Below are 15,374 nucleotides of genomic sequence, written 5' to 3' on the forward strand. Positions count from 1 at the left end.
CTCCTCCCCTTCGTGACAAGGTTTTCCGGGGGTTGAAGCTCAGTCCAACCTTGGTCCCGACTGACAGCCTGAAGATCAGGTTTGTCCAGCAAATCTGTGAGGCCGATCTCTTCTCCATTTGTTTCAGCTGAATTCCCATGCTGAAGCAGGCAGGCACCACATGGCACAGTGAGTAGGGCTATTATAGCCTATGGGGAAAATCAGGGCAGAGGGGGGACTTCAAAAGTTGATTCTGAAGGCTTCTGCAACCACAGCCTAGGTCCCCCTCCTCTAAAACCCCTTCCTCTCTCTTTTTACCCATCAGGGAAGTCTCCACAGGCCATTTTTGGTGCGATTTTCTGCCAGCAGCCATCATGGAATTTAAATGATTTTTTTTCTAAAGCCTCCAACAGCTTCAAAACCCCTCAATTTTGCTTAAAATTGACAGGGATGTTCTGTGAGTAATTCAGTTCGGACAGTTGACAGTAGTGAATTTAGATGAACTGTGGAGGGCTATTGAAATCATGGACTCTAACCTCCAAAAGGCAATGACTAAGGTACAGGCGGATTGTGTCTCTGTCAGTTCTCAGGTAGGGGCCCATGAGAAAATATTAAAAGAACAGGGAGGCAGTATATACACAAGAAAATACACTGTCAACAAAAAGGTACATGAATGGCACTGGTATAGCAGAGTAACAAAGAGAAACCCAAAGGGAAGCCAGCCCCACCCAGCAAACGGAGACAAGAATTTTTGGATTTTTTTTGTGCTTTTGATATTATTGTTGTTCCTGTTACCCGGTTGTACCCTTTCTAATAAACATGATTAAAAAAAAACAAAAAGAACAGGGAGATGAATTTAAAAAACATGAACAAATTGTTCAAGTAAAAAAGGTAGAAATGGAGATTATGAAAGAAAGATTTTTTATTTAAAAAAAAAACCTTGAATATATGGAAAATAAACGGAGAAGAAACAACTTAAGATTATTAAATTTTCCTAAATTTCCAGTATTACCTCCACTTGAGATGGTGCGTAGATACTTGAAGGATATCTTAATGATTCCGGAAGATAATTTACCACCTATCACTGCGGCTCAATTTATATCTTCAGGGAAGAAACAGGACAGTTCAACTCCTGTTGATACAGAAAGAATGAACTTAACAGACTTTTTGGAGAATTCCCTGGAAGTAGCCATGGAAAGGATTACTCTCTTAGTGACAGACACTTATGGCCTCTTTTACAAAGCTGCGCTAGCGGCTGCTGCGTAGGAACAGTCCCGAAGCCCTTTAAATCTCTATGGGCTTCATTATTCTAGATTTCGTTATTACAAATTTGGACATAAGGCAGGACGTCTGTTGGCGACCTTGACAAAACCTAAACGCCCCACCTTGTTACATTCCTAGATTATTACTTACGTTGGGGAGGGTGGTGACTTCGACTGCAGATATTACGGACAGTTTCTTCACATATTTCTGGGATTTTTATGCCTCCAGGGATCCCATGGAGGGCCCAGAGGTTGTGGACTACTTGGCAGATGCTGGGGTTCACCGTTTATCTTCTCCGGACCGCCTTTTTTTGAATCGCCCTATCCAGGGAAAGGAACTACAGACGGCAGTTAAACAGCTAAAGGGTGGCACATCGCCAGGCCCTGACGGCTTTTCTCCCGAATTTTATAAATCTCTTTTGATTTCTATTTGTGGCCCCTTGGAGGCTTATTATTCGGTGGCTCTTGCGGAGGGGCGCTTCCCTGAGGGATCTAACCATGCGTTCATCACTTTAATACCTAAACCAGGCAAACCTGTTACGGATCTTGAATCTTATAGGCCGATTTCTTTACTAAACGTAGATATCAAAATTTTGGATAAAATATTGGCTAATCGCTTGGCTACGTTATTGCCCACTTTGATAACTCCCGAAAAGGTGGGTTTTGTCCCACGTCGACACTCCGTGTTGAATGTTCGCAGACTTCTTACTGCTATGCAACGGGCCTGGGACGAGGATGTTTGGGGAATTTTGGTTGGCTTAGATGCGGCTAAGGCCTTTGATCAGGTTAACTGGGCCTACCTGTTTAGGGTCCTCTCTTACATGGGGTTCGAGGGTTGGTTTTTAGAGATGGTCAATCTGCTCTATAAAGACCCCACGGCTAGTATTTTGGTGAACGGCTCTCGTTCATCGATATTCCCGATAGCGCGGGGCACTAGACAAGGTAGCCCGTTGTCCCCTTTATTATTTCTTCTTTATTTAGACCCTTTTCTTCGCACCCTTTTGTTGGATGATGAACTGCAGGGACTACCGGAGGGAGACTCACAATTGAGGGTATTGGCGTATGCTGATGACCTGTTGCTGACTTTGGGGTCTCCCGACCTTTCCCTTCCTAGAGTGTTGGATTTACTTGATGAGTTTAGTATGTATTCGGGTATGGTCCTCAATAAACAAAAATCTATGGTGTTGCCTTTATCTCCTGTGGTCCGGGATCAATGGCAGGGTCCCTTTCCTCTTGCATGGGCTCCGGGAACTCTTACTTATTTGGGAATTACTATTTCCCCCAACCTTACTGCACTTTAAACTTTAAACATTGCCCCTCTTGTCCACATTATACAACATAAATTAGAGACGTGGAGGGCTTATCCACTTTCACTTATGGGGAAAATAGCATTGTATAATATGGTGCTGGTGCCTCAGTGGTTATATGTATTTCAGATGTTACCTATTTTAATATCTGCTAAACATGATAAACTCATTGGATGGTATCTCCAAAAATATTTATGGAATGGTAAGAGAGCATGTTTGTCTCTTGTTCATCTGGCGCGTCCTCGAGACCTTGGAGGCTTGGGATTGCGTAGTCTCCGTTTGTTATCACAGGCGTGCCAGATGAGACACTTAAATGATTGGTTTAGGGGGACCAGCTACTTTTCAGCCTCCAGATGGGAACTTTTACTGTGTGCCCCTTTCCATTTTAGTTATCTTCTCCATGTGCAGCGCCTGCCTCCAAAGACCTCTTCAGCACGGGACATTTTCTTGCTTCCCCTGAGACGTCTCTGGAGGCATTTGTGTCATCAATTACATGTCTCCTTTCAGGTGACTCCCTATTTGCCATTGCAGGATAATGGGGATTTTCCCATTGGAATGGCACCGGTCACCTCTACTATTTGGACTGTCAATTCTAACCAATATGTTTTTCAGCTGTTACATTCTGATGGGTCTCTGAAATCATTTGAGGACCTTTGTAGGTACCATGGTTGGATGGAGAAGGACTGGTTTTCCTATCTTCAGCTTTCTTCCTATATACGTTCCTTGCCACAAGATGCCCTTACGGATAGTCTATCTGCGCAGGACATGTTTCCTTTGAGATTTCATCATCGCTATCTCCAGGAACAATTGGGTGAACTTTCTTATGAGTCTTATGCAGACAAATGGTCCCTGGAACTTTCCTGCACAGTGACTGCGCAAATGATTAAGAGAGGACTCCCTGGGACGGCACGCCTGACACCTAGTGTGCCCTTGATTGAAATGAACTTTAAATTTCTGCTTCGTCTCTATAGGTTACCTGCTTATCTATTTCGAGCTAAGATGTGCACCTCGGCACAATGCCTTAAATGTTCATACTCCCAGTCTACTCTTGGACATCAGTTTTGGTCATGCCCGAGGGTTCACTCCTTTTGGCTACAGCTTCATCAACACATCCAGACAATGTGGAATTACAAATTTGTTCTCCGACCGGAACTGTTGTTTACACTGGACCATCTTCCTCTCCCTTCCCCGAAGGGGTTCAGGGTTTATTGCTCGCTCGGTGCTGTTGGGGAAGAAGGTGATTTTGCATTGTTGGATTTCATCAGACCCCCCCCCCCCCCCACTTTGTCACACTGGCGTACCTTGATGCTGCAACACGCTTCTATGGAACGTTTACAATTCTCTGCTTTGGACACAACAAGGGGTACATCTTTTAGTTTTTGTTGGGAACCATTCTGGCTTACGTTAACCCACAGAGCTCGTAGTCATCTGCTTAATGTGTGAATTTCTATTGTGGCACAATATGGAATGGAGTGTAGTTTGTTGTATTGGGATTGGCTTTGGGGTAGGGTGGGTTGGGGAGTGGGTAGGGGCGTGGGTGGGAGTTTAGGTACATGGTGAAGTTTAAGAGAAAGACCTTATTCATGTATTTCATTGACCACCATGCATTGTATGATTGTGTGTATTGTTCCATTTTGAAAATCAATAAACATATTGAACATAAACAAAAAATCTCTATGGGCTTCAGAGTCGTTAGCGCAGCGCAACCGCTAGCGTGGCTTTGTAAAAGAGGCCGTTAGTTTTCAGACTTTACTTCAGACATATGAATTTGGTTCGGCAATTCGGATTTTTGCTTCATAAACCCAGAGTCTTGGTCTTGGGTGCATCTTTTATATTGAAATTTCCATCCAAATGCTGTGTTTCACTTCAAGGGAAAAATTTTCTATTTTGCAAACAAAAGCAATTATTGGAATTGATATTGGCCATGGAAGGGGGGGGAGGGGGGAGTGATGATTGGAGAAACTGGGCCTCTTCTCCCTTGAAAAGAGGAGACTGAGCGGGGACATGATTGAAACATTCAAAATACTGAAGGGAATAGACTTAACAGATAAAGACAGATTGTTCACCCTCTCCAAGGTAGGGAGAACGAGAGGGCACGCTCTAAAGTTGAAAGAGGATAGAATCCGTACAAACATAAGGAAGTTCTTCTTCACCCAGAGCGTAGAAAACTGAACGCTCTTCCGGAGTCTGTTAGAGGGTAAAACACTCTCCAGAGATTCAAGACAAAGTTGGACAAGTTCCTGCTAAATTGGAATGTACGCAGGTGAGGCTGGACTCATTTAGAGCACTGGTCTTTGACCTGGGGGCCGACACGTGAGCGGACTGCTGGGCACGATGGACCAGTGGTCTGACCCAGCAGCGGCAATTCTTATGTTCTTATGTCTGATAGTTCTTCCTGCAGTTTAAAGTACAGGCTGTTGGGAGTTTTACATCATTGCCTCCCAGGCTGTTATTATAATTGATATATTCCTTTATATTTACTCTAATGCTTGGATCTTTATTTCTTAACTTTGTGGACTAAATAATGTATATTTCTTTGTTTTTTCCTTACATTACTATTGTGAGTAGTGTTAGGTTTATTAATTTTCTTGGAATTATTGCAAATCTATATTCAAGTATTATGTGCTTGTTTAAAATTTTGAAAAACTGAATAAAGAATTTAAAAAAAAAAAAAATAAAAATTGACAGAGATGGACCCCAAAGGCTTTTTACCCCTAAATCATGCCAGGTTTGTAAATTTTACAATCTTTATTCTTCTCTCTCTCCCTGCCCCGTCTATCCTTTTTCTCTCTCTCCCTGCCCCGTCTATCCTTTTTTCTTTCTTTCTTTCTTTTTCTCTCTCTCCCTGCCCCATCTATTGTTTTTCTTTGTCTTTCTCCCTCCCGCTTTTTCTTTCTAGCTTTCTTTCTGTCTCTCTCTCTCCCTGCCCAGACCCTCAATGAAGCCGCCTTCCAGCTGTGTTAGTAAAGGGATCCCTTGCCTTTTCCTCAATCCAGCTGTGGCCAGCTGCCCGCACACACCTGCCCAGTTACACAACGGGCAAACGCATCCCCGTCTCCCCCTCCGGATCCCGTTCGCTCACCCTTGGTGCTGGATCGTCGCCTGATGCTGCTCCACAAGAAGCTCACGAACGCTGGGCCATAGCGAGCCAAACCGAGCCCCAGTGCGCACTTCCACACTCCTCTGCGCTTTCATTTTCTCTGGGTGGGGTGGGGGGGGAGGGCTCTTTTAGCCCTCACTCACCGAGGTGGTGGTGGCCTACCCCATCCATGTACTCTCTCCTACCTGCCCTCCAAATGCCTGCTTCTCTCACCCACCCAAAGCCTCTTTTCCCTTCTCTTCTACTATCCCTTTCTTTTCTTTTTTTTTAACTCTCTCTTGGCCCTTTGCTTGATCCTCGGACAGTTGGGAGTGATCTCCCCTCCCCCCTTTTTCGAGCATCCAATCTTGCTCCAGGGGAAGATTACTTGGGGAGGGGGGTGTCACAGCAGCAGGCATCGGGAGTTTTGAGGTTGCTTGGGGGGAGGGAGAAGCCCCGCCCTCACCTGCAACCAGAAGTGCCCCTTTTCCCTCTACTGCCAGTGACTGTTTTAATTTTTTCTTTTGGTGTTGCCTGGGGTTTTTTTGGCAGACAGAGAGAGTGTGGGAGGGGAGCAGCGTTGCCGAGGGAGGGCGATGGGGAAACCGCACTGGCTCCGGGCTCGCAGAGTCGCCGAGGGAGAAACGCACTAGCTCCTGGGTTGCAGCGTCACTGAGGGAGAGTGAAGGGGAAACCGCTGCAGGCTCCTTCTGTCCTACTGCACATGTGGAGGCATGGAGTTTTAAGTGCACATGCGCAGCTAAGGTTTTATTATTACCAGATACAACTATGCGGTTTTCATATCACATACATAAAATCATGTTTCCCTATGATTACCATAATATAGACATGTCTAAACAACATCCTTAATCGTCCCTGTAAAAACAGGGATAGAGCACAAATTCAATCAATTCAGAAATACAATCAAGCTTTAAATCATACATTGCTGTCAAAAGAATTCTAAAAGGTGATTATCAACTGAAATATACCTTAGCATAAGAATGCATTGGAAAATAATTGAGTTTTCAGCATTTTCTTAAAAATTGATCCTCCCCACACAAAACTGCAGGATCCCAGGCAAGGCATTCCATAGTTCTATGCCAGCCAAAGATATAATTGATGCTCCGATCCTAGCATGCATAGTCGACATTCTACCCTCCAAACTTAATCTCATCCCATTTACATCTCTAAGCTCTCTTCTCGGTTTATAGATCTCAAAGAATTCTTGTAAGATCTTTGGGGGAAGCATGATACAATGTCTGATGTATAATCGCAACAATCTTAAACCACACTCTTTGTTGCATAGGTAACCAGTGTAGTTTCTTCAACACAGGAGTTACATGGGTACTCCTTGGAACCCCTGTGATTAATCTTGCAGCGGAGTTGATAAGCATTTGCAAAGTCCTCAACTTCCCTTTCACAACTCCTAAGTATAGTGAATTACAATAGTCTACCCTACTCAGGATCAACGTCTGAACCACAGTACAGAAATCATATACTGGTAATATTGGCTTCAATCTATAATGTAGGGATGGAGATCTGATAAGTTCTGGTCCAGGGCATCAAAACACAGGCAAGGTCAGCACACAGGCAATTCTGAACCAGGCCAGGCCGGCACACGGATCTAGGCCCTGTGTATGGATCTAGGCCCTGTGTAAGGCTTTGAGGCCCTATGTAGAAGTATGAATCCTTTCTCTTTCCCTCTTGACAAAGCAAGAAAAAAGGTTTGTACCTTGAAACAGAATGCCGAGGCATTCCCCCCTCCCCTTTTGTCACAAGACTCTTGCTACATATTAACCTGACACAGGTTTACCCTAATCTTATCTCTTATCTGGTCTAAGCATCCCTTATATGGGCAACAATCAGACTTTGCCTGAGTAGGCCCTGAGTTAAGGCTAATCAAGAAAGCTTAAGGAGCATGCATTATAACCTTTGGACTGTCACATGCTATAGTAAGATTTTAGACATTAGAAGTGTACACATTGGGAATCACTTTATTATAACCATTATATGTATTCAGATGTCACGTGAGATAGTAACTTTGAGAAGCACATGAAATATGTAAACAATGAATTACCTTGGTCTAATCCTCACTGTAAATGCATTATGAAATTATAACCTTGTAGAGCAGGGGTGCCCACACTTTTTGGGCTTGCGAGCTACTTTTAAAATGACCAAGTCAATATGATCTACCAACAATAAAATAATTTTTTAAAAAAACCCACAAAGCACACTGAAAGGCAGAGAAAATGTTAATTATAATTCATATTCCGGGTTTTTTTTCAAAGAGGTCAAGGCAAATGACTATGCAATGTCGCCTCAATAACAGCCATACAAAAATAGACAAATATACCCCCTCCCTTTTTACTGAACCAAATAGCAGTTTTTAGTGCAGGGAGCTGCGCTGAATGCCCCACGTTGCTCTCGACGCTCATAGGCTCCCTGCGCTAAAAACCGCTATTGAGGTTTAGTAAAAGGGAGCCATAGTGCAAAATATAAACAGCAGATATAAATTCTCAAAATGGACATATTTTGATCACTAAATTGAAAATAAAATCATTTTTCCTACTTTTGTTGTCTGGTGATTTCATGAGTCTCTGGTTGCACTTTCTTCTTCTGACTTCTTCTCACTTCACTCTGGCTGCACTTCTTCTTCTGACATCTTCTGACTTCAGCCCACTCCTGCATCCAATATTTCTTCCCTTCTTTCAGCCTCCTATATGCTTTCTCTCCTCCAGACCTCATTCTCCCCCCAACTTTCTCTTTCTTTCTCCCTGCCTCCTGTTCTTTCTTTCTCTTTCTCTCCATGCCCACTTTCTTTCTGTCACCCTGTTCCCTCTTTCTTTCTGTTTCCCTTCTTTCTTTGTCTCCCTGTCTCCCCTTTTTTCTGTCTCCCTGCCTGCCCCCTTTGTTTCTTTCTCCCTGCCCTCCCCCAAGCCACTAGGTTTTCCACCGCTACCGGGAAACAGGCCTCCAAGCCACCACCGCCCCAAGCTTTCTTTGCAGAAGCCTTGCGCTGACCAGGGTTCCGCTCCCCTTCAATTCTGATGTGGGAGAGGAAGTTCCGGGCCAGCCAGGCAGCGATTGGCTGGCCCAGAAATTCCTCTCCGATGTCAGAATTGACGTCGGGGAGAGGAATGCTGGTCAGCGCGAGGCTTCTGCAGGCCCAAATCTCCGGACGCCCAGGGCCGAGGAAAAGAAAAAGCCAGTCTATAAATCCTTCCATGAGAGCTGTTCCAGTCTCCTTTCAGCACGGCACTTACAAAAATGCGTAGCCCCCCCCCCCTCCTCAACTTCCCATTTTCAGGCTCAATATGCCAGAGCAGCAGCAGTTCTTGCATTTTTGGGCAGAGCACCTCCTGCTCCTGAACCGCCTTTCTCCAGTCTGGCGGCTTGATTCCGCCAGGGGCAGCCGGCGCTCAGCTCTCCAGTGACGTGACTTCCCTAGACCTCCCTCCCGCTTTCTCCCGAAGAAAGTGACATCATCCCCCAGTCTATCAAAGATTTTCTACGGGACAAAGCAAGGGCATCAGGTCAAAAGCGCGCCGGGACAAAGGCGCTCGAGGAAGACGGGTTCTGGCAGTCGGGCAAGGAAGGACGCAGCGAGAATGGGTGTGCATGAAGTGATGACCGGTGGGGAACCACAGGGAGAGGAAGGCTGATTGGCTGGTCGATCGGGACGGCAACATGAGTCTATCACGGAACCCGGGATGGGTTCCGTGATCGACTCGCATTGCCTTCCCGAGCGACCGGTCGATCGCGATCGACGTGTTGGGCACCCCTGTTGTAGAGCATTAGCTAAGTAATTAATGGAGCTAAGATTCTCAATAAAAAGGTGAGAGACCATCCATTAGGGAGCGCCTCCATCCCGACTCTAAGACTGCGTGTGTATGTTTCCTGTGTGGTATTCCTACACTATAAGCATTTAAAGTTGCATGTATCACACCCTGATTATTTTTAATATTTGGTTTGCCATTAGCAAACAACTATCTAAAAGCATATTAAGGATGTCTTTTATCAGGAAGAACACAATATCATCGGCATATAGTCTGTATTGCACACCCATTTTAAACTTCTTCCCCAATGAGGTCATATAGATGTTAAACAGCATTGCCGATAAGGCTGACCCTTGTGGGACTCCTTTTTTAATTTCCACTATTCATGACACTACACCCTTAAAGCTCTTTCATTTAAATAAGATGCGAACCATTTTAACAAACCTCCTGCTAATCCTAGTTGTTTCAATTTCACTAATTAAATTTCCAAATTTCCAGTGTCAAATGCACCAAAGACATCCAAGGATACCATAAGGTATTTGTTACATTTATCTATCCCTTTCCTTAAAGTCTCCAATACTGAGAGCATTAACAGTTCGACACTGTGTGCATGTCAGAATCCAAATTGGAACTCAAGGCAATTTTTTTGTAGAATATAATCATTTAACTGATTCAACACTACTTTCTCAATAACTTTTCCTAAAAATAGAACTACAGAGATAGGACGAAAATTTTTTAAATCCTCAACGTCCAACCCCTTTTTCTATAACACAGGAGTTACAGTTGATTCCTTACATGCCTTAGGTTGTTCTCCTTCAGTTAAAGATTTATTAACAAAAGCGCTTGATGTAACAGGTATCTGATGTAAAATACTTGAATTATAAGGATCCAAAATAGCTTGGGTCGATGAAATATGAGCAATTACTTCACTAATCTCTTCCTTAGTCACAGGATCAAAAGATCGCCATAATTCAATTGATTCATCCTCATTATTCTCTGTGTTACTCTCTTCCATGAAACCATTGTGCCCAATCTCCCCTAATTTCTTCTGTAGATAGCTAGCATATTTATCAGCGTCTGGTTGTTCTTTACTATTAAGCTGGTTGTTTCCATGTAATAAAAATTTACATGTCCTAAATAACTCCTGAGATTTATTCTGTGCATTAGTAATTCTATCTCAAAAATATCTGCTTCGCTCAGTATCACACAACATTTTGCATTCCATAAATCTTATAATAAATCCATCCTTATCTGGATCCCTCATTTTACTCCATTTTCTCTCAGCTTGCCTAACTTCCCTTCTTACATGAATAACCACATCAGATCTCCATGGACAAGTTAAGTTAGGTCGATCAATAATTAATTCCTGTGGGGCTATATCAAGGAAGATATCAAGAAAGTATGCTACAAATCCACATCTTCATTTACAGAGCGGTTAACATCAATGATCAAATTTTGTTTCAAAACTGCAGCTAAATCTTTTGACTCAAACTTAGGTCTTATCATTTTAAACTTCCGCTCGTTTGTCTTAGGTAGAATATTATAAAGACCAAATGTTAATATATGGTGATCAGACCAGGTGACATCCTTAACCACTACCGATTCTTCTAACCTTTCCACCATATGATTAGATAAAAACAAAAGATCTAAAACATTTCCTGCTTTATGAGTACTTTCTGTTACTAACTGCTCTAACTCCATACCTTCCATCACACAATAGAGCTCATTATCTACCTGACCAGCCAAGATTTTCTCAGGGGATAATGGCACATTAAAATCACCTATCATACATAACTTTTCCATATCTACTGTTAATCCTAACAAGAACTCCAAAAAAGGAAATCCTTCTGATGAGATAACACTAGGTACATAACTCACACACAAAACTATCCATTCATTTCGTAACACCAAACATTCTCCTGACTTACACACCATTACTCTCCTACTTCCTTTAATCCAAATTCCTTTTTAGCAAGCACCACAACCCCTCCTCCCCTTTTCTTCTCTCGACATGCCCAGAACCACTCATATCCAGGAGGACAACATTGTCTTATTATAACCACATCAGTCTTCAACAGCCAAGATTCAGTCACACATAATATCACATATCCCTCCTCAATTATTAAATCATAAATAATATCTACCTTATTTTTAACTGATCTTACATTTATATACTCAATCTTACATATACAATTAATTTTACCTCATGCAAAATTGTCATTTCTTTAATAAAACATTAACTATTTTTTTCTGAGACCATCCAAGTACCTACAAATCCAAAATGTGGCCCTGCAAAGGGTTTGAGTTTGAGACCATTGCTACGCCCAGGTTCACAAGCCTTATTCAATTTACACCCTCAGCCTAGCTATCCACGTTTATGTATCCACAATGCTTTTTTCATACACTTTTGTTCACACCTCTGATGCTTATTAAGGTGTTTCACTATATTGTGGTGACATTGTAAGTATCATATTTCAAAATTTCAATGTTCTACTATACTATTTTAATGTCTGTTACAGACACTGTATATTATCGTTACCACTATGATTTAATTTGCCTATTTACACTGTTGTAACTGTGTGTTATGCTGACATTCGGTCATTTTACTGTTGTTATGTTATTCTGCAATGTAAGTTATTTATATCAAGCTACACCTGTTGTATACCATCTTGGCTTCACAAAGTTGATTAACAAATCAATAAAAACAAGAAAGTACATAGATAACTATTATATGCATAATTATAGAATGTAGAAGAGATCTGAGTAAATGTGTAGCCCTCTAAGGCTTTGAAATAAGATAAATCTAGGAGCAGAAAAATCTGCATAAAGTTATAGTATGTTTTAGGATTGCATTAAATGACGTTCAATGTCATGGATTTAAATCAACTGATTTTTACCTTTCTCTCCTTAAGGCAGGAGTTGAGAAGATAAGAAAATACATTGTCTATAACTGACAAGAATATACCTGAAACAATGTCCTTCCACTGGGACAAGTGACATGGGTGACAGATAGCTGATCGACTAAATCCAGTGCATGAAGAGCTGATGGTCCAAACACAAACTTCAGCCTACAAAATCCAAACATACACTGGTTATGATAAAAAGTTACACTGTCATGTCATTTACCATGTCATTCAGGTGGTAGCAATGATGTAACCTGGACACCTTCTCAGTAAAGACCAGCTCATGTGTGCCCCTTTCACTGAAATAAAGATCAGATTTATAGTCCTCAGCTATTGTTGACATAAGCCAACAGGTCAGGTCTGGAGGACCGACAAGCAGCATAATGTCACCACAGACAATGGCTTTAGCAAAACAAGAACTTTTCATCCTATTGAAGATTAGGTTCTTATCTGGATAATATTCTTTCTGTTAATACACATAGGAGACTGTACTGTAGGTGAATATCTTCTGATTGCAAATTGTTGCAGAAGGATGTCAATCACATCTTTCAGCTCCTCTTCCTTGTACCAAAGCAATCAATATCCACAATACCAGAAGAAAGCAGAAAGGGGCACAGGGAACTTCTCAGAAACAATAGTACAGTAAACCCCCGCGAATTCACGGTTCGCGGACTCATTAATTCACGGTATTTTCTGACCACCACTTCCTTATACTAAAGTCATGGTTACACCAATCAGGAGCTGCTTTGACACGCTATATGGAGCCCCAGCTGCTCTCTCCTGCCTTTTGACAGATGAAAAACCGTATTTGCGGTTTTTCGAAATTCGCACGGGTTCCTGGAACAGAACCCCTGCAAATTTTGGGGGTACTGTACATTTCTGTTCTGCTCTGTAACTCATGAAAAAGAACAATAGTTAGCATGGACTGATAACATAGGTGTCCCAATGAACTACCCTGCTGTGTGCAACAAACAGATATGGAGCTCAACAAACATATGGCTTTATTAGTCATATATGATATATGATTACATGTACCGTATTTTCGCGGATATAACGCGCGCGTTATACGCGTTTTTACGTACCGCGCATACCCCTCGCGCGTTATATGCGTGAGCGCGGTATACAACTTTTTTTTTTCAATCCGATCGGCATCCCTCCTACGAACCGGTATCCTCCCCCCCCCCCGCTCACCCCTCCCCCGCGATCCTACATCCTCCCCCAGCACCGCAAAACATGCCTTACCCGATTGGGCACCGGCACCAGCACCAATGCACAGGATGTGCCAGTGCCAGTGCCCGAAGATCCTCCCTCGTTGGTTTGGGTTGGTTTGGGCTGGGCTGAGCTGGGCGGTGCGGCGCAGGAGAGATTCTCCTTCTTCCTGCGCCGGGCTGGACTAGGCTTTGAGCATTTGCGCATGCTCAAAGCCTTCTGGTCTCGCTCTCTCCGAGATTTCGAGAGAGCAAGACCAGAAGGCTTTGAGCATGCGCAAATGCTCAAAGCCTAGTCCAGCTCGGCGCAGGAAGAAGGAGGATCTCTCCTGCGCCGCACCGCCCAGCTCAGCCCAGCCCAAACCAACCCAAACCAACGAGGGAGGATCTTCGGGCACTGGCACTGGCACATCCTGTGCATTGGTGCTGGTGCCGGTGCCCAATCGGGTAAGACATGTTTTGCGGTGCTGGGGGGGGGGGGGATGTAGGATCGCGGGGGAGGGGTGTGTGACGGGAGGGGGGGGGGGGGGAGGATGCCGGTTCGTAGGGGGATGCCGGATCGGATTGGAAAAAAAAAGTTGTAAAACGCGGGTAAGCTAGCGGGGGGGAGGATGTCGGTTCGGAGTAGGCGGGAGAGGTTTTAGCATGCGCGGTATACGCGTGTGCGCGCTATATTAAAATTTTTTTACATAGATTTGTGTTCCCCGCGCGCTATACCCGTGCGCGCGTTTTACACGGGTGCGCGTTATATCCGCGAAAATACGGTACTTCCAACTGACAGGAGAAAACCTCCAGTTCTGGATTATAGGTTTATCTACATAATATAAGAATTGCCATACTGAGACAGACTGAAGGTCCATCAAGCCTAGTATCCTGTTTCCACAGTGGCCAACCCAGGTCCCAAGTATCAAGAAGTCTGTATTGTAGATGATGTACCAAAGCAGTGGCAGACACCTAGGGTGGGACCGATGAGCCTGTCCACAAAACTGAGGACCCAAAGTGGTATCCTCCTGAGCTGCCATGCCCACTCTGTAGAATCTTGTAAAGGTATGGAGTAGAGAATGACATGGTGGATGTTACCGCAGGTAACCCACCAAAATGGTGGAGGGGTGAAAGGTGCTCACCGCAGGCCCGTGGAGCTGTGAATGGCCTTGTCCCCACAGTTAAGGGAGGTAACGTGTGCGGTCACCGATCGTGCACGGCCCCCTCCCTCCTTCCTACCTACCCACCCGAATTTATCTATCTCCCTCCCTCCCCCTTACCTTCGCAGTGTGTTTTAAGGTTTCAGACTTGTTGAAAACTGCCGGAGCGTATGTGTAGTCGTGTGCATGTGTGGGTAGAAGCTACTCCTCTGCCACAACTTCCAGTTGCATCAGAGGAGAAGCTTCCGCCCACACACGCACGCGACTGCACGAACACTCCAGCGGCTTTTAACAAGTCTGAAATCTTAAAACGCACAGAGAAGGTAAGGGGGAGGGAGTTGCACAGACCGCGCAAGGGGTGCCAAAGGGCAATGAGGTGGTGAGAGGGAAGGGTGGATGCTGCGGGGACGGGGTGGTGAAGGGGACGGTGTTCCGGTGACGGGGACAGATTTCTTTCCCCCCATGTCATTCTCTAGTATGAAGTGAAGACCAAGTAGCTGCTCTACAGATTTCTTTAGGTGGCACTGCCCTGGTCTCCACTCAGGAAGCAGCCACACTTCTACTCAAATGAGCTTTGAGAGAAATAGGCACCGTTTGCCATAAGCAATTTAAGTCAACAAAATTGCCATATGAATCCATCTGGCAATAGATGCCTTGGAAGATGGTCTGCCTCATCTTGACTGACTGGTTAGAACAAACAGATAGTTGGAAAGACGAA

The 15,374-nt window shown here is 44.0% G+C and overlaps 1 protein-coding gene across 2 annotated transcripts in view; it reads right to left on the reverse strand.

Annotated features, from left to right (window-relative positions):
* Nucleotides 1-15,374, reverse strand: part of ZSWIM7 (zinc finger SWIM-type containing 7) — a 76,039-nt gene that overhangs the window by 42,166 nt on the left and 18,499 nt on the right. For both annotated transcript variants that reach the window (XM_033921898.1, XM_033921899.1), the window contains exon 3: nt 12,369-12,471. In XM_033921898.1, coding sequence (XP_033777789.1) covers nt 12,369-12,471 — 103 coding nt within the window. The remainder of the gene's footprint in view (nt 1-12,368; nt 12,472-15,374) is intronic.

The sequence above is a fragment of the Geotrypetes seraphini genome, chromosome 15, assembly GCF_902459505.1.
Source record: "Geotrypetes seraphini chromosome 15, aGeoSer1.1, whole genome shotgun sequence".
In the NCBI taxonomy this organism is placed as follows: domain Eukaryota; kingdom Metazoa; phylum Chordata; class Amphibia; order Gymnophiona; family Dermophiidae; genus Geotrypetes; species Geotrypetes seraphini.